General features: G+C 46.5%; 1 protein-coding gene and 1 pseudogene across 1 annotated transcript in view; both read right to left on the reverse strand.

Moving 5' to 3' along the window:
• The window catches only part of MAPK1 (mitogen-activated protein kinase 1), a 55616-nt gene extending 42900 nt beyond the window's left edge, over nt 1-12716 (reverse strand). The window contains exon 1 of the mRNA XM_043490334.1: nt 12360-12716. Within this exon, the coding sequence (XP_043346269.1) occupies nt 12360-12481 (122 nt within the window). The 5' untranslated portion in view covers nt 12482-12716. The remainder of the gene's footprint in view (nt 1-12359) is intronic.
• LOC122455312 lies at nt 5326-12202 on the reverse strand (annotated as a pseudogene).
• Nucleotides 12717-19731: the final 7015 nt, after the last annotated feature.

Consider the following 19731-nt stretch of genomic DNA (forward strand, 5'->3'; position numbering starts at 1 on the left):
CACACAGCAGAAAAGAAGTAAAATTCTCTCTGTTTGCAGATGACACAATCTTATATACAGAAAATCCTAAGGAATCCAATTTAAAAAACCACTGGAATTAATTAACAAGGTCAGAAAGACAGCAGAATACAAGATTAATTTATAAAATATAGAATAGATAAAACCAATTGTATGTATTTCCAATGAACAATCCAAAAAAGAAATTAAGAAGCCATCCCCAGGGCTTCCCCTGTGGTGCAGTGGTTAAAGAATCCACCTGCCAATGCAGGAGACAGGAGTTCGATCCCTGTTCTGGGAAGACCCCACATGCCACAGGAGAGCTAAGTCACAGCCACTGAGCCTGTGCTTTAGAGCCCGGGATCCGAAACTACCGAAGCCCGCCTGTCACAACTACTGAAGCCCACAGGCCAAAAAGCCCATGCTCTGTGATGAGAGGCCACCGAAGTGAGAAGCCTGCACACCACAGCGCGAGGGCAGGCCCCACTCGCCGCGACTACAGGAAAGCCCTCTCGGCAATGAGGACTCAGCACAGCCAAAATAAAGGTGAAAACAAAAGCACGTCCACTCACAGTGTCATCAAAATACAACACTTAGGGACACACTTAACAAAAGCGGGGTGAAACTTACACTCTGAAAATTAGCTTTGCCGAGAGATTTTTTTTAAATTGAAACAGAGGAGGAAATATCACATGTTCATGGATCAGGAGACAAGATACTGTTAAGATGGCAATACACCCAGGGTTGATGTAAAGATTCAACACCATCTCTGTCAGAATCCCAGCCTCTTCTTTGAAGGAATTGACAAGCTGATCCTAAAATTCATATGGAAATGCAAGGGAACCAGAAACACAGGAAAAATCTTGCAAAAGAAGGACAAAGTGACAGGAACCACAGTGCCCATTTAAAAAATTTATTGCAAAAAAAAAAAAAGTTTATTGCATAGAAAGTAATCAAGTCGGTGTAGAGTGTGGTACTGGCACAAAAAGATATGGATCAATGGAACAGAACAGAGGGGAGTCTGGAAATAACCCCATTTCTATGGTAAACTGATACTCCACAAGAGTGACAAGACCACTTAGTGGGGAAAGGAGTCTTCTCAAGGAATGCTACTGGGACAACCAGACAGCCACATGCAAAAGAATGAAGTTGGACCCTTACCTCACACCATATACAAAAATTAACTCTAAATGGAGTAAAGACCTAAATGTAAGAGGTAAAACTAAAAAAATCTTTAAAAACAGCATAGGGATTGTCTTATATTTGGGCTGCTAAAACAAACAGACAAAAACTACTTCACAGACTGGGCAGCTTATAAACTACAGACATTTGTTTCTCATAGTTCTGGAGGCTGGAAGTCTGAGATTAGGGTGCCAGCACGGTTGAGTGAGGATTCTGTTCTTGATTTGCAGAGTTCTCACCATACTCTCCAGAGAAGGCAATGGCAACCCACTCCAGTACTCTTGCCTAGAAAATCCCATGGATGGCGGGGCCTGGTAGGCTGCAGTCACAAAGAGTCTAACACGACTGAATCAACTTAGCAGCAGCAGCACCATACTCTCACATTGTATTAGGCTAACCAAAAAGTTTTCTGCGTTTTCAATACGATGTTAAGGAAAAACTCAGAGGAACCTTTGGGCCAAGCCAACTGAAGGGGCCGGGAAGCTCTGTGCGGCCTCCTTCCCAAAAAGCACTCATCCCACCCGTAAGTGGACGGTGGGCCTGCCCGTGTTCAACTGAGGAATGAGCTCCAATCCTCAGAATCAATTCCAGTGGTCACAGCCCCTCCTGTCAGGGCTGTGGGCGTGAGGAGCATAGACTGTTATCTGGAGATGAGGCAGCAAAGACAGGAGGTGAAAAGGAAACCCATGCAGCAAAGGACAAAACAGAGCTCTCCTGTCAGAGGGGGAGCGCAGGGTCACCAGGCGGCCCTCTGAGGATCACCACACTTAACTCAGCCCATCAAGTTTGTACTTCTGATAATTTACTTGAGTTGTGTCATTTTATAGCTCTGCTGAGCCTTGGAGATTTAGTCAGAATGCATTAAAATGTGGTATATTTTACATAAGATGTATTATAGCTTTAAAGCTTAGCTGCATAAATTCATACACGGAAGAGTCAAAACCCTAAGAATTATTAGCACATTTTAAGACAAGTGACGATGACAGAGGATGAGATGGTTGGGTGGCATCACCAACTCGACGCACATGAGTCTGGCAAGCTCTGGGCATTGGTGATGAACAGGGAGGCCTGGTGTGCTGCAGTCCATGGGGTCGCAAAGAGTCGGACACGACTGAGTGGCTGAACTGAAGACAAGTGATACTATGTTAAACAGACACGGCAATAAAATAGTTACAGAAGACAGGAACACTGAACATTATGCTCCATCAGATTAATCCACAATGTCAGTATTCATAAAAACACTACAAATACAGTAAAAGTCACTCAGTCGTGTTCACCTCTTTGTTCAACTATACAGTCCATGGAATTCTCCAGGCCAGAATACTGGAATGGGTAGCCTTGCCTTTCTCCAGGGGATCGTCCCAACCCAGGGATCGAAACCAGGTCTCTCGCATTGCAGGCAGATTCTTTACCAGCTGAGCCACAAGGGAAGCCCATGTGGTATCCACTCAAGGTAGCAGATATTAAGTTTCCAGCTATCTCACTGAAATCTCTATTCTATTTTAGAGAGTTTAAAAAGTCAAATACAGCTATGTTAGCTACAATTCCATTAGATGAGTGCATATAACAGATGACTTCCCTAACCTCCAAATGACTAATTCTCCTCCCTTGGAATACAGACAGTGACTTGCTTCCCAAATGAAATAGGGTAGAAGTGGCGATGAGCGTCTTCCGAGGAGAGATCATGAAAAGGTGCTCTCTAGGGAGAGCTGACCAGCCATGATGCGGGGAGGACAGAGGCCTCTGCAGGGGAAATGAGCCTGAGCCCCCCAGCTCTCCCCACCACACGCAGCAGCACCAAGGTGGCAGCTGGGTGTGGCTGGAAGCAGACCCCCAGCCCCGACTGAGATCCTGACTGCGACCCTGGGAGGCCCTGAGCCAGAACTGCCCACCATGCCCACTCCTCCACTCCTAACTCACAGGAAGTGTAAGATAAATATTTACTGATTTACTGACAGAAAGCGAAGAGGAACTAAAGAGCCTCTTGATGAGGGTGAGAAAGCAGAGTGAAAAAAGTGGCTTAAAATTCAACATTCAAAAATGAAGAGCGTGGCATCCGATCCCATCACTTCATGGCAAACAGATGGGGAAACAGTGGAAACAGTGACAGATCTTATTTTTATGGTCTCCAGAATCATTGTGGATGGTGACTGCAGCCATGAAATTAAAAGACTCTTGCTCCTTGGAAGAAGAGCTGTGACGAACCTAGAGAGCATTAAAAAGCAGAGACCTCACCTTGCTGACAGAGGTCCATATCACCAAAGCTGCGGTTCTTCCAGCAGTCATGTACAGCTGTGAGAGTTGGACCATAAAGAAGGGTGAGCGCTGAAGAACTGTGGTGTTGGAGAAGACTCTTGAGGGTCCCTTGGACTGCAAAGGAGATCAAGGCAGTCAATCCTAAAGGAGATCAGTCCTGGGTGTTCATTGGAAGGACTGATGCTGAAGCTGAAGATAACATTTTGGCCACCTGATGTGAAGAGCCGACTCACTGGAAAGACCCTGATGCTGGGAAGATTGAGAGGAGAAGAAGAGGGCAGCAAGGGATGAGATGGTTGGATGGCACTGCCAACTGAATGAATATGAATTTGAGCAAACTCCAGGAGACAGTGAAGGACAGAGAAGCCTGGTGTGCTGCAGTCCATGGGGTTGCAGAGTCAGATATGACTTAGTGACTGAATAACAATTAGTATTTTAAGTCAAGAAGTTGTAGGGCATTTATTACACAGCAATAGGTTAATATAACAGCAAAGAAATGAAGAAAAACAAGGTAACAGAAAACTTTGTAGGGGTCATTTAGTCTAGGAAAGGAATGAAGGGAATGTGAAGACCACCTAAAAACATCTTCCTTCCAGAATTGGAGCATCAAGAGCACAGCAAAGCCACAGGGAAAGCCCTTTCCTAGGCTGTTAGTAGGTACTTTAACAGTTAACTTTAAACCACAAACACACACAATATGATTCTCACAACTGTTGGGTAAAACAAACCAAAATATAAAACCAGGCAAACATGTTAGAAGTCGGGGGTGAAGGGTTGAGTAAGGGCTGAAAGGAAGAATGCAGCAGGCTTCTGGAGGGCCATCACTTCAGTTTCTTGATCTGGGTACTAATTATCCAGTTAGTGAAAACTCATTGGGCTGAACAGTTAAAGATATGTGCACCTGGGTAAACGTATATGTCAATAAAACATTTTTTAAAGATAAAATACTATTATTGCTATTAGGAATAATAACCCATAATTAGTGCTTTTCTTCAACTACAGGTCTCTCATAAAAAAAATCTGACCACCATAAAACAATTAGGCAGTTTCACTATATGCATTAAAACAATTAAAAAAAAATCCAGGGCTTCCCAGGAGGCTCAGTGGTAAAGAACCACCTGCCAAAGCAGGAGACACAGGTTCAATCCCTGGTCCAGGAAGATCCCACATGCTGCAGAGCAGCAAAGCCCACGTGCCATAACTACTGAAGCCCATGCGCCCCAGAGCCCGTGCTCTGCAACGAGAGAAGCTGCTGCAGTAAGGAGTCAGCGCACCATAAATAGAGAAAAGCCTGAGCGGCAACGAAGACCCAGCACAGCCAAAAATAATTAAAAAGGAAAAAATCCAGTTCGTACTAACTCCAGAAGCAAAGAGAAGAAGGCTTTCCAGGCAGACAATCCCAAAACCCCACGGGGGAGAAAGGACCTGTCCCGCACCCCCACTGCTCACAGGAAGGCTGGCCGCTCCCACCTCCCGGCACACACCCTCCTCTGACCACTCCATCTCTGCTCCCTTAAGTGACTCCCTTCTCCCTTCAGGGAGGCAGTAAGCCTCATCTGTAAGGCCGCCTGAGGCGAGTGCAACTAAGAGACACAGGCTGGAACTGAGGAGAAGGGCAAGTCTCCCAAAGTCACCTGTGGGATTATGAGGATGGGAGCACATATGAACTCGTGTCGCTGTTTAGTTGCTCAGTCGTGTCTGACTCTCTGCGACCCCATAGATTGTAGCCCACCAGGCTTCTCTGTCCATGGAATTTCCCAGGCAAGAATACTGGAGTGGGTTGCCATTTCCTTCTCCAGGGGATCTTTCCAACCAGGGATGGACCCCGCATCTCCTGCACTGGCAAGTGGATGCTTTACCACTGAGCCACCAGGGAAGCCCAGCTTCTATACTGACCCTTAAAAAAAGAAAAAAAAAAAAAAATATATATATATATATATGGAGGACATTAAACCACATCTCCCTGTGTCACCCCACATGGACCACACCCTGGCAACATATGAACTCTAGTCTAACTAGAAAATTCATCATGAAGACTTCTAAAATCCATTTAAAACTTACAGAATAAAAATAAAACATTCCTGTGAAGCTAACACAACACTGTAGGTCAGCTGAACTTCAATTTTAAAAGTAAATAAAATGCTTTAAAAAAAAATGCTCTTTAACTTTCAGTGTTTGATGTCATTAATTAACAATGGTGATACTAGATGACCATATAAGAAGTAATTTTACTACTGCCTGTGCACAAAGGGAAAATACACATATGTGTATACACAAAGACTTCTAATTGTAAGCTCCCTATAGTATTTATTAAAGGTTCCTCTGAGGTAACGGTTTTGTTTTATTCATATTTTCATCCCAGCAATTGCTTAAGACACTCTTTATTGAGTTGCATCCATTTCAGGCCCCAAATATTTAGTGCTGACGGACAGCACGCCAAGCCCAAGACTCACGGAAACAAACTCTCCCCTTTATGCACATTAGAATGGCAACCAGCAAAAAACCAGAAAATCAGTATTGACAAGGATGTGGAGAAATCGGAACCCCTCTGCACTGCTGGTAGGAATGTGTAATAGTGAAGCTGCTTTAAAAAAAAAAAAAAAACCGGAGGAGGACTTCCCTGGTGGTTCAGTGGGTAAGACTCCTGCTCCCAATGCAGGGGGACCAGGTTTAATCCTCGGTCAGGTAACTAGATCCAACATGCCACAATTAAAGAGTTCACATGTCTTGCCACTGAAGATTCTGCACAGCCAAATAAATACTAAAGAAAAAGAAAAAAGAGCCCACAGCCTGCCCTACAGCTGAGCATCTGAGAAACACCTTAGATAATGTCTATCCTACTGGCTTTCCGATGATGGACCCCCCAAGAAGTGAACGAGAAAAGAGAAGCAAAAAGGGGAGAAAGGGCATCTCAGGGTTAGGCAGGTGAGTAGGCAGAGCAGGCTGGAGGCCTGGGAGGCAGCTCTAGATGTCTGCTGGGGAATTGGTTGTTTCTTACTTAGTAGTCAGTGTTAATGTAAGAGGAGGAATACATTACAGATGGTTCCTTGGAAAACGTAACCTGGATGCTCTACATGAGAATCTTTTTATAAATACTTGAAAATTGAGAGCATACAAATTAAACTCATGGGAATGGCTTATCAGTTACAGCTAACCACCAGCAGCACATTATCCGGGATATTATTAATATCAAACTTTGTTGCCCTTGCACTGGCCGTTCAGAAACTGTGGATTTTCTGTTGCTCATCTCAGCTGGTGTTCTCACATCTTTGAGCCTCAAAAAGCATGAAAGGGACGTCTTCAGGAGAAGCTAACTGCCAGCTAAGGGAGCCAGGGCTCCGAGCCCAGGCGCGCCCCAGTCTCGCGTGTCTCCAGCTGACACACCGCTGCCGGCCCTGCCCCTCCAACCGGCAGCACCGCCACCAGCAAGTCCCGGGGAGCAGAGCCGACCAGTGCCGGCTTGTGGGGGAGACGCACCTGAGCGGAAGGAGGGCTTGAACAGGGCCCAGGGCTTCTTGGGGAAACACTGCCCGAGTCTCCCCAGGATGGTCCTCTGGTGCAGGCCGTTCGGCACTCCTGCCTCCACCACATACACACCGAAGGTCAGTAATGCCCCCCAACCAACCTAACAGCCAAAATCAAAACAAAACCCACATGCAATTTAAAATGCTGTTGGAGAAGGGGTAAAAACCACAGGCATTTAACACCCTGACGTAAGCAGAAAGATGAGAGGAAAAGCATAGCGGGCAGAGAAAGCGTGAGAGACAAGGGAACACAAAACGTGATGAGCGACTGGCAGGAAAGGGCATCCTCTAATGACTTTTACCTACAGAGTCAAGTCTGAGCTCAGGAAACAACAGCCTTCAGAATTTGTCTCAACTCCAAGCTTTCTCTCGATGGCGCCCAACCGACATGCCGCCTTCCTAGACAACTCCAGGCTTTCCTGACCTGATGTACTGATTTTACACCTCCGTCTTTGCATGTGCCATCTACCTCGATTTTTTTCTTTTTTTTTTTTTAGTTCTCCCACTTTGTTGTTACCAGCCCACCTCCCTCCACCCTCGTGCACACATGCTCAGTCATGTGACCCCATGGACTGCAGCCCGCCAGGCTCCTCTGTCCATGGACTTTTCCAGGCAAGAATACTGGAGTGGGTTGCCATTTCCTTCTCCAGGTACCTCGATTTAGAATGCACTCTTCAAAGCGAACGCTCAGCCAGCCATCAACACCCAGTCAAGCTTGTGAAGCCATACCAAGCCCCTCATCACTCGGGCCTTCTTTCCTCCCCAGAGCGCTGCACGCACTCCTTCTGCTCGGCACTGGTACACTCTCTGTATTATGCCCAACTCCACCCACTATCTGAACTAAGAGCTACTACAGGGCTGGGACCATGTGAATCTTGGCATGTAACAGGTGCTCAGTAGAAGTTTTCTAGTGAATGACCTTGCAAGAAAGGTTTTTTAAAAGGCTGAAACATGACACAAGTAAAAAGCAGACAACAGATATTTTCTGTTACTGTCAACTTGAATTTTTGGTTGAGTATCACTTAGGAATAGACAGATGAGGATGCTCTATCACTTGTGAGATGGGTGTCCATGGGCAAGTTAACTAACCTCTCTGTCTAAAATTCCCCCTTATTCAAAGTAACCACCTCTGCACTGTGGTTGTGAGGATTTATCAGTGTCTTAAAAAAAAAAAGCAAAATGCAACAAAATGTTGACTAAACAGGAGATCTACTAGTCTGCCTTCATCACAAAAACCACAGGACAGGATACTACACAATCAGGAATGTGATCACAATGAAATTTTGGTTGGAACCACCTGGGGGGGTTTTGTTTGTTAAGGTCTCACATTTTTATTACTAAGCCAAAGCACTAGCACGGAAAGACACAAAGAAAATCATTATTTTCCCAATAAAACAGGTCCAGCTGTTCAGAAGGCAGTGATGTTCAGAATGACATGGTACGATGCAAGCGACCTTGACAGAGCATAAACTGGCGTGACACCTCATGTGGTGGCCCCTTACAGACCCAGCTTCGTGGTTCTCCAGTGTCTTCTCTTGGAGTTGTACCTGATTTGATCATCAGTTTTCACTCGAATTCATTGGGGAATGGGAAAACTCTGCTTTTGTTCTTTGGCCTGGAATCACTTGATTCTGAAAGTCTTATGAGAAGACATAGTGAAGAGCAAACTCAACCACACACAGGATGGTGGGGAAGAGGGGAGAGCCCATCTGTCAGGAGAGCTGAAAGTCAACAAATCCAACAGCTTCTCTTCCAGCTGCATGGCGTTCTCTACCATATTCAAAACAGTCCTTAGTGACCACGACCTTCGCAGGCTCCTCTGATAGTGCACACTACAGTCCTCTGGCCTCTGACCACGCTTCCTCTGTCCTTTTCTGAAACTTACCCTCTAAAGACACCTAAAGTCAAGCATTCCTTTGGCTCAGCTCTCACATTTTTTTCTCATCTTGTCCACTCTCGAGGCTTCAATTCGTATCTCTATGGAGATGATTCCACGGCCTCTCAGTCACATTCAGCAAGTGTTTCAAATTGAACTTACCCAAAACACTTATCTTACTTAAGACGATTAAGCAAAGAGCTTCAATTCTCCTCTTTCATACCATTTTTTTCTTTTTTCCTGATTCTTATACCTCTCACCACTCCTCAGCTTCCTCTTCTGCTCATCTCTTAAAAGGACTCGTTTGCTAGTGTTACCTTGTTGGTCTTTCTATCTCACTGCTTCTTAACCTTTCTGGGATAATTGAGCCTTTGAAAATCTAATGAATGTTCTGCTTTGTCTACTAAAAAGATAAAGATACAGAACACATGCATGCCACCTCACCCACGACCTCCAATGAGAATCTGTCATCCACTCGAGACTGTCACTGACACAAATTTTCACCTCCAATTTCTCCTTCCCTCTTATTTTCAAGATGCCTTCTGGATATAGCTTATATGGCCTACTGCATCACAAAGTTAACAAGTCCAAACCAGAAATCACCATTTCTCCTTAACAAACCTCCTCTGCTGATGGTATTCCTTCTCTCATAAGGGCACCACCATCCTTCCAGGCTCCCATGCTAGAAGACTTGAAATTAACAACTATGGCCATGCCATATTACCAAGTCTGCCCTCAGAAACCGCTCTCAAATCCGATCCCACCTCTCTCAGCCTCTTAGCCTTCAAGACCTCATAATCCTTTGCTTCATCCCACACCTGCCATGATCAGAAGTCTACCACTCTTCTGACAAGAGTTCCATTACTGATTCTATCTTTGTAAAGGCTCTCATCTCCATCTGCTATCATCCTCGCCTGCTATAGTACTTTACCTCTAGAAGGTTACAATAGCCTCACTGATTCCCCACCCATTTTCCCCCTGGTTATTTCCACCAGTGTTGACCCCTCCAAGTTCCAAAACTGACCATGTGCCTGCCTCTTTTCAAAAACACTGATGCGTCTTCAATGTGCAAATACACAACCAAACTCGGGTCGGCCTTTAGCATCTTCTACAGTCTGGCACCTAAATACTTTGCCAGGATTAGATTCCACAGCTCAGACTGTCAGTTTCAGCTATTATCTTTCTTTGATCAGGGGCCATGCTAATCTCTGTATTGTTCCAATTTTAGTATATGTACTGCAGAAGCGAGCTATTATCTTTCTATCAAAATCACACTCACTCCTAAAGGCCCAATTCAAACGCCACTCTTCATCTTTATATCTTCTACATGAGGATTAGGAAAAGGACTCTGCAAAGAAAAGGCAAATTCCTAAGGAATTGATTTAGGAAATGAAAGGGAAAAAAAACCAACCAACTTTTCCCTGAAAATCCTTAAATCTTTCTGGAAGTTGTTTTTTTAAAAAAAATATTACTATTCAAATACTTACATTTCAATCAAGAAACCCTCCTTAAACCCAGCATTGTTAACCAACATTAAAGGCTAATTAAATTATTAAGTAAATATCAACCTGAAAATAAAAAGCTATAATCTAGACCCACAATTCTAATTCCAGTAGTATCTGTACTTGGATCTTAAGAAAGGAACATCAAAATAAGAAGACTTAATGCTTCACCTGATAAGAAACTGAGGTCAAATAAGTCTACAGCAGTGATAGAAAGCTACCAAACCTAAATCAGCTTCAGATTAGTAAAAAATTCTTATCAGATTAAAAAAAAAAACTTTCAACTGAAATGTCATAAAACTATTTTTAGTAGTTAGTAGTTATTTTAAAGGGCTGGAAGATGTGATGGGCAATTCTGAACCTCTCACAGAGGGACGTGTTCACCAGCATACTTCCCAACAGGTGCAACAGCAATGAGATGTATCACAGAAGCATTGCTGCGGGCAGTACATTCTGCTACATTCTAGGACCTTATTTCTTTTAAGCCTGACCTAATTCAAATTTTCTCTTCACTCCTAAGCCTCTGAGTTCGTGTTAATTTTCAGTTGCACATAGTGAAGCATTCTGCTCCCAGAAAGAATGAACATACTCAAGATTAATTGAAAGACTTTAATTGAAACTCTTTTTTGAAAAAATGTTAATACTTGGCAAAAATTGCCCTTTATAGTATTTCTAAAACTATGATCATTCAAATTTGAATACATTTTTGAAACAGAAATGTTTATAACAGTAGAACAAGCTAAAATCCTAACATTAGTCATTACACTAAGAAAGGGCTCAGAAGGTAAAGAATCCACCTACAAGCAGGAGACCCAGGTTCGATCCCTGGGCCGGGCAGATCCCCTGGAGAACAGAATGGCAACCCACTCCACTGTTCTTGCCTGAAGAATTCCATGGACAGAGGAGGCTGGCGGGCTACAGCCCATGGACTCACAGAGTCGGGGACGACTAAGCTAGTCACACACACACAAGGTAAGCGGGGTGTAATGAAAAGAACCGCAGCAACTGAAATAGGACCTCAGTCCAGGATCCCAAGTCTGACTCTAGTTGCACGACTTTAGGAACTGGCTTCACCGGGAAACACTTTCTCATTTGAAGGGTATCATCACCTTTCCCTCCCTCCAGATGGCTGCTCAGGTAAAATGAGATAATGGACCTGGCACAGTACCTAACCACGGAGGGCTCAACAAATACTAGCTTCCTTCGTTCAACAAAAAAGACACGCTCCCAAGAAGATTTAGGTGTGAGGCTGCCTACACTCGCACAAGTCTTCACCAGCACAAAACACGGCAGCTGGTTGGTTCTAATGAAAAGCCAGAACCCCATTCCACGAACGTTTCTGAGGACACACTGGATGAGGACGAGAGAGCCTGCATGTGACCCTGGAGGACGCCATTAGAACAGGGCTGCACACACACACACGATGACCACTAAAATTTCCAGGAATTGATGTTCAAACGTCTGGAGCCTTTAACGCTGGTAGGAGAGCTCAGGCCGCGCGAAGAAAAAGCAAGTCAGATTGGGCCCAGCTCCGGATGACTACTCTAACGAACCAGGAGAGCGACGCGGGCTCCTCCTGAGGCGCTAGCAGCGCGCCACTAAAACCCGTTTCGATCCTGAAAAGAATTCACCACGAACGCCCGCTCGCAAGCCTGCGTAGGAGAGCCCCCGGCGTCGCGGAGGGCACCTCACGAAGGCCGCAGGCGACGGGAGCAAAAGACCACGGGCTGAGGTCGGGGCTGTGCACACCCGCCGCGGAGAGCGTCCGAAGGAATTCGCGTCCGCGCTGAGCGCACCCGGGCGAGGGGGCGCCTCGGGGGCCCAGCCCCCGCCCCCCGCCCGCGCCCAGCGACGCCCAGGCCCGGGGCCTCCGCCCCCCGCCCGAGTCCCCATGGGCGCGCAGACGGCAGCGCAGCCCGGGGGGCCGGGGTCGGCGTCCGGCCGCGGCGCGGGCGAGGCCGCGGCGGCTCCCCCGCCAAGCCCGGGCGGGCGCGGCGGCCTGCAGGGCGCGGACACACTCACCACACCATGCCGTAGGCGCCCTCGCCGATGTACGAGAGATTGGTGTAGCGCGGCCCCACGTCGAACACCTGCCCGCGGACCATCTCCGGGCCCGCGCCCGCCGCCGCCGCCGCCGCCGCCATGTTGGCTGCCGGGCCGCCGCCGCCGCCGCGCTGCGCTCGACGCTCCGCGGCCGCCGCTCGGCCCACGCCGCGCCTCCCGGGGGACCGGGCCGCCGCAGCTGCTGCCGCTGGCCGGGAAGGAGAAGGGAGGCCGCCGCTCGGGAGAGCCGGGGAGCCACCCGCCGCTCAGACCGACTGCCTGCCTGCCTGCCTGCCTGACTGACGGGCGGGCCGGCGGGCGGGCAGAGGGAGGGGCGCGCGCCGAGGAGGGCGTCAGGGCGGGCCCGGGAGACGTGCGCGCGGATTGGCTCCCCGCGCGCAGGGGGCGGGGCATGCGGCCGGCGGAAGAGGCGCGCTGGGGGCGGGGCATGGCGGCCGGCGCGGCGGGGCCACAGACGCTTGAAGAGTGGGGGCGGGGCGGGGCGGGGCGCCCGGGCGCCCACCACTTCCCCAGCCAGACGCTGGGGACCCGGACGTCCTACCCGAAGGCCGCGCCGAGCTGGGAAGGCGGACCCAGCCACATCCAGCTGTGCGCTCGGACCTGGCCTTTGCGCGTGCGCGGTCCACACGAACGTGAAGAGGTCTCGACTCCCGGATAGAAACCGGAAGAGGGACCAAGACCGAGAAAGACATTTGCATCCTGAGAAAGTGTGAAACCCAGAGGTGGAGGCCAAGGGGAGAGACCGGGACGGGCGGGGCCCGCTGGTCGGACACAGGCTCATTCAACGGGTGTTCCTTACCGTGATCCTGCAGGTCCAGGCTCCCCAGAGTTACCTTTCAGCGGAGAGAGATGTGGATGGACAGAAGGAAGGATGAGTCGCAAGGAAGACTGGGCGGGAGACTCTAGTCGTGATGGTGTTATGAAAAAATATAAAGCAGAGTAAGAGGTTCGGGCAACCTAGACAGCATATTAAAAAGCAGAGACATCACTTTGCCAGCAACGGTCCGTCTAGTCAAGGCTATGTTTTTTCCAGTGGTCATATATGGATGTGAGAGTTGGACTGTAAAGAAAGCTGAGCGCCGAAGAATTGATGCTTTTGAACTGTGGTGTTGGAGAAGACTCTTGAGAGTCCCTTAGACTGCTAGGAGATCAAACCAGTCCATCCTAAAAGAAATCAGTCCTGAATATTCGTTGGAAGGAATATTCATTGGAAGGACTGAAGCTGAAACTCTAGTACTTTGGCCACATGATGCGAAGAGCTGACTTATTTGAAAAGACCCTGATGCTGGGAGGGATGGGGGGGCAGGAGGAGACGGGGACAACAGAGGATGAGATGTTTGGATGGCCTAAGGGACGCAATGGACATGAGTTTGAGTAAACTCCGGGAGTTGGTGATGGACAGGGAGGCCTGGTGTGCTACAGTCCATAGGGTTGCAAAGACTGGGACACGACTGAGTGACTGAACTCAACTGAAAGAGGTTCGGGAGTAGGGCGTTGAAACACTGAGAATGACATTAAGATTCAGAGACTTGAGACCCAGATCGGCAGACATGGAAAGAACCTCAGACATAGGACATGCTGAAATAAAAACGCAAAGATAAAACACTGAAAACCAGAGCAGCAAGCTCTAGAGAGAAGGAGACGAACACACTGAGGGTCAGAAATAGTCACACACACCACAGGTTGAAAAGAATCGGACTCTTGAAGCAAGTGAACGCCAAGAATAGCTAAGACGATGAGAGAAAACCCATCTCCCCACTGCTTTTGGACCTCCATCCATGCCCTCTTTGGAGGGGAGTCAGAGTGGGAGACCCTGCATCCTGATTGTCCAGCACTGTAGTCTTGAAAGCCTGGACTTCCAGGCATCAACAAAGACCAACTAGACAGTCTCCAAGCAAAAAAATAAATGAACCCTCTAGGGAAAAAATGTGTGGCACATGAGAAAAGAGAGTCCTGGAGCCAAAAATCACTCCTTTGCAATAAATATATTTAGCCCATGAAGCAGAACCCAGTTTTAGAAAGCACCTAATTCTTATTCTTGATTAAAAAGAGGACATTGCTTCTTTTAAAGAACGGGCCGAGATAAATGGAGAGTAGCCTGAAATTAAAATCATGATAGCCAAAGTGAAAGCTGTGGTCAGAACAGTAAAAAGCAGATGGAATGACGCAGAAGAGCCAATCAGCAACATAGAAGACAACTATGAGGAAAAGTAAGTGATGAAGTTCCTGGAGAAGAAAATGTACAGAACACCACGGAGAGTCGAGCTATAGGCACCCCGGAAGAAGACAGCAAATCCATTAGAGGTGACAAATTATACCGAAAGAAATTTTGCCTTCGGTCTAAAAAGATCTGGGGTGGAGGGGGGGAATTGAGTGAGATCTCTGAATCCAGAAAAATAAGCCGAAACCAACTTCAAGAAATAATCTGTGGAGAAGGAAATGGCAACCCACTCCAGTATTCTTGCCTGAGAAATCCCACAGACAGAGGAGCCTGGCAGGCAGTCCACAGGGTTGCAAAGAGTTGGAAATGACTTAGAGACTAAACAACTACAACAATATACTTTTTTAATTCTTATATGTAATTTGATAACAAAATAGACTAACAATTGTACAAAAAAAGAGAGGGAGAGAGAATAAAAGAGAGATGCTTTAACAACAACAACAAAAAGAAATAATCTGGAGGGGCTTCCCTGGTGGCTCAGTGATTTAAAAATAAAAAAAATGCCCAATGCAGAAGACACTCCTGTCCTAGGTCCGGGAAGATCCCACACGCTGTGGAGCAACTGAACTCACATGCAGCAACTACTGAAGCCCGTAGGGCCTGCTCTGCAACAAGAGAAGCCGCTGCAATGAGAAGCCTGCACACGGCAAGGAAGAGTACGCCCATTCTCAGCACCTAGAGAAAAACCCACACAGCAAGAAGACCCAGCACAACCAAAAATAAATTAATTAATTAATTAAAATAATAATCTGGAAAAGTCCTGAAATTTCAGGGTAGAAAAACACAGTATTTGATCATTTAAAAAAAAAAAAAAAGAAAGACTATTTGAAAAGCTGAAAGCTGGGCCTTCCCTAGTGGTCCAGTAGTTAAGAATCCACCTTCTAATGCAGGGGTGGCAGGTTTGATCCCTGGCTGGGAAACAGATCCTGTATGTTTCAAAGCTCAGCCAAAAAATAAAAAAATAAAAAGCTGAAAGCTGGTTTTCTGCAGATGCCTCCTCTGGAATAATAAAATGCCAAAGAAAAATGGGAACAAGTTGGCAGCCGTCTGAGAGGGTAGGTTATCCATGTGACATCCTACAGGTGCTTCGGCTCCACGTTTTCCAAAGGAGCCCTGCACTCAGAGGGCAAGATAGAGCTTGAACCTCGGCTTTTCTGCTTACTACCTGTACGACTTTGGCCTCAGTTTCCCCACTCTTAAAACACATCATGACAGCACTTACCTCCCTATTGTACAGAATAAGACAACAGATGTAAAGCTCCTGGCACCTAGTACATACTCAGTAAATGTTATCTCTGATTACTATCGACCCCACCCAGACCTGTTCCTCATCTCAGGCTTCTGGATCCTATCACCACCCAGATCCTCCAGCTGAGGTCTGGGGATGATCCCGACAGTTAATTTCACCTCACTCCCAACCTCTCCCTGCATCTGACCCATTGAAAACTCCTATACGTTCTATTTTTCCAGTATTTTGGAAATCGCTACTACTCAAAGTGTGGCCTTGGGACCAGCGACATCAGCATCGGGTGGGGGTCTGTTCGGAACACAACATCCTGGGCCCCACCCCAGACCTACTGACTCAGGATCTGCATTTTAACAAGATCCCTAGTGGTTTCGTATGCATTTGAAACTTTTGAAAAGCACTATTTTCTTTTTAGTTGAGATGTAAGTGATATATAACAGCACCTGCCCTCTGCCCCGCTTTTGCCCGCCCCCCCATGCTCCAGACAGACTAGACAGCTCTTAGCTCTTTTCTGCCCTTCAACCTTGCCATGTACCTCTCTCTCTGCAGGTAATGTGTCGTCTCTTCATTCTTCTAGCATCTGTGGGCATTTTAAAGTCACTGACTTTCTCCAGAGAACTTCTCTTGCCTGGTTCTGTGGTCGCTAAGCAACCGTGTGATGACAGTCTGGCGTCCCTTGTGGTCTTAGACACGGAAAGTGCACTGACCAGGGGATAGCCCTGCTCAGGCCCGTTGGCAACTGCTGTTCCCTCTAAGATGGGGTTTAGACGCACATCAGCCTCTGCTGAGTCAGGCTAGCATGAGCCAGGCCTGGGGTGGGGAGAATCATCTAGCTAGACTGACAACAACAAATTTCCAGAAGCACAGAGCTGAGAACCTGAGAACATGGCTCTGGAGCACCAGGAGACCACGCAAGCCGCCATCCAACCCTAAGTGAAAGTCGCTCAGTCGTGTCCGACTCTTTGCGACCCCATGGACTATACATACAGTCCATGGACCTCTCCAGGCCAGAATATTGGAGTGGGTAGCTGTTTCCTTCTTCCGGAGATCTTCCCAACCCAGGGATCAAACCCAGGTCTCCCACGTCGCAGGCGGATTCTTTACCAGCTGAGCCACCAGGGAAGCCAAAGACCTAAGACCCTGCTAGACAGCTAGCTGGCCACCTCTCTGTCTTCCTCAGTGTCCCTCTAGAGCGCTGACCGTGCCCTGGTCTGCGGAATCTTAGAAGACACGTGGACATCTGTCGTTTTCTGCCTGACCAACATTGACCCCTTCTCCTTCTCGTAGCAGCAATCCACTTTGTTTTTGCGGGGGTGAACTCTCTCTTCTACACACTTACAGCATTTGGCCCTACCCACCCACCGCAAGGCAGGAATAAGCATGTGACCCAGGGCTTCCCAATCAGAGTCGCAGATGTTGGTTCAAAAGATGAGCATGAGACCTGATCCAGGCCAATGATACTCAGCCCAGACTTCTGCAGAAGCAAAACTGAGAAAGGGGTACTTCCCTTCTGCCAAGGTTGCCAGAGCAGGGGGTATGGGGCTGGGGCCAAACATATCATAATGTGAGAACTGCCCTCTAGGATAAAGCTGAGATGGGGGAGCAGGGTCCAGGGACAGAGACAATTTCCTGACGACAGAGTCTGACGATTCAGCCGAGGCTGGACTTCACAAGTGCGTGAGACAATATATATTCTTTTTTAACTTAAGTCAATTTGAGGTAGGGTTTTGTCACTTGAAACCACAAGAGTTTGTGACTAATACATGACCCAACTAACTCCCTTTTCTGCAAAAATTGCTCAGAATCATACAATAAATCATTGGGACATGAATCAGAAACTCATGAATGATGAAATGAGAGGAAAGAACTGGCAGTGAGCCTTGAAACTAGCTAAAGATGGAGAGATAACTGAATAAAAACACCACTCAGTAGAGACTGAGGCTGACAAGCTGAAGTAATTGTTGTTGCTATGGTAACAAACAATGCAAAAGGGAAAAATTGAGAAAGAGGATTTTTTTAAACCGGGGTTTTAACCTCAGATTAATGCAATGAAAACCAGAGAGGAAGAAAGAGGGTAGGAAAAGCAAGGTACTAAGCCTTTGTTTTACATAAAATGAAGAAAAGAGTTATTGTAAAAAATTGTATAATTTCATTTTTTTCAGTGTAAAAAGTTTTATGTCTACCTTATAAATTAATTTGTTGTTGTTCAGTCACTGAGTCCTGACTCCTCTGTCCTCCACTATCTCCCAGAGTTTGCTCAAGTCGTGTTTATTGAGTCAGTGATGCTATCTAACCATCTCATCTTCTGCCACCCCCTTCGCCTTTTGCCTTCAATCTTCCCCAGCAAAAGGGTCTTTTCCAATGAGATAGCTCTCCGTGTCAAGTTACAAGAGATAAAAGGAAGGTAATTCATACAACAAAACTCGAGACCTGTAACCAGAAGTGTACTAGACACTTTCTTCACATTGTAATCAGAAAAGAAATGGCAAGGAATCATTAAAAAAAAATCAAAATACTAGAAAATTAGATGACGGAAAGTTAAGAGAAATGTAAACAAGAAACCTAAGTAGCTAAAACCCCTGTATAAAAATATTAAAATCTCAAAGGGCAAACTCTGAATATTTACTGTTGTTAGCAAAGATGTGCCAGAAGAGAAGACAGATATTGGATATTAACCCACGCGTTTGGGATCTGGAAAGACTGAACAGGGCAGCGATGGTGACCCAGACATAGAGAACAGAGTGTGGACACAGTGGGAGAAGGGAACGAACAGAGACGATAGCATGGAAACATATTCATTACCACATGCAAAAGAGACGGCAAGTGGGGGTTTGCCGTGTGACACAGACGCTCAACCCAGTGCTCTGTGACAACGTAGATGGGTGGGGTGGGGTGGGAGGGAGGGGGGGTTCACGTGGGAGGGGACACATGTATACCTGTGGCTGATTCATGCTGAGGTATGGCAGAAACCAACACAGCATGGTAAAGCGATTATCCTCCAATAAAAAAAGAAAAGACTTGCCAAAAAATACACACAGGCTAGAAAGTCATTGCGAAACCAAATTCACCATATTACACAGCAGCGCAACACAGGAGACAAATAATCTTTGGAAATACAACTAATAGAAACACAGCTACAGTAAAATATATTACAGTAAAATACATTAGACTGTGACATATAAAATAAGGATAAAGATACGGGAAGCAGCACAATAATAAGGCATAAAAGTATATACTGAGTCCTACACCTACATAAAATATAAAAGATATCTTGCCACAGAAAGGTCTTTTGTTTGTTTGATTGACTTTTTTTGGCCATGAGGCATGTGGAATCTCAGTCCCCAGATCAGGGATCTCGCTGGTAGCCTCTGCAGCAGAAGCCCACAGTCTCAACCACCAAGCCACAATGTAAGTCCTGAGTGGCAAAATTTATGTTATATATATTTTACCACCAAAAAATCAATTGGCTACATTTGTGATAGTTGATTTCTGGAGTCTCTAGTTCCATCGATCTATGTGTTTACCCCTGTGACAGTATGAGGGTATTCATTCAAAATTTGTTTTTTGGCCATGCCATGCAGCCTGTAGTTCCCCAATCAGGGATCAAACTCACTCCCCCTGCACTGGAAGCTTGGAGTGTCCACCACTGGACCACTGGGGAAGTCCCCCAGACTGTCTTAATTATTCCAGCTATAAAATAAGTCTTAAAATCAGATACTGGGAGTCTTCCAGCTTTATTCATGTTCTTCTAAACTGTTTGAAATACTATATTTCTTTTGACTCCCAGTATCAATTTTGGTCACAGTTTTTCTTCCAAGGAGCAAGGGTCTTTTAATTTCATGGCTGCAGTCACCATCTGCAGT

Source organism: Cervus canadensis, chromosome 1, assembly GCF_019320065.1.
Source record: "Cervus canadensis isolate Bull #8, Minnesota chromosome 1, ASM1932006v1, whole genome shotgun sequence".
Lineage (NCBI taxonomy): Eukaryota > Metazoa > Chordata > Mammalia > Artiodactyla > Cervidae > Cervus > Cervus canadensis.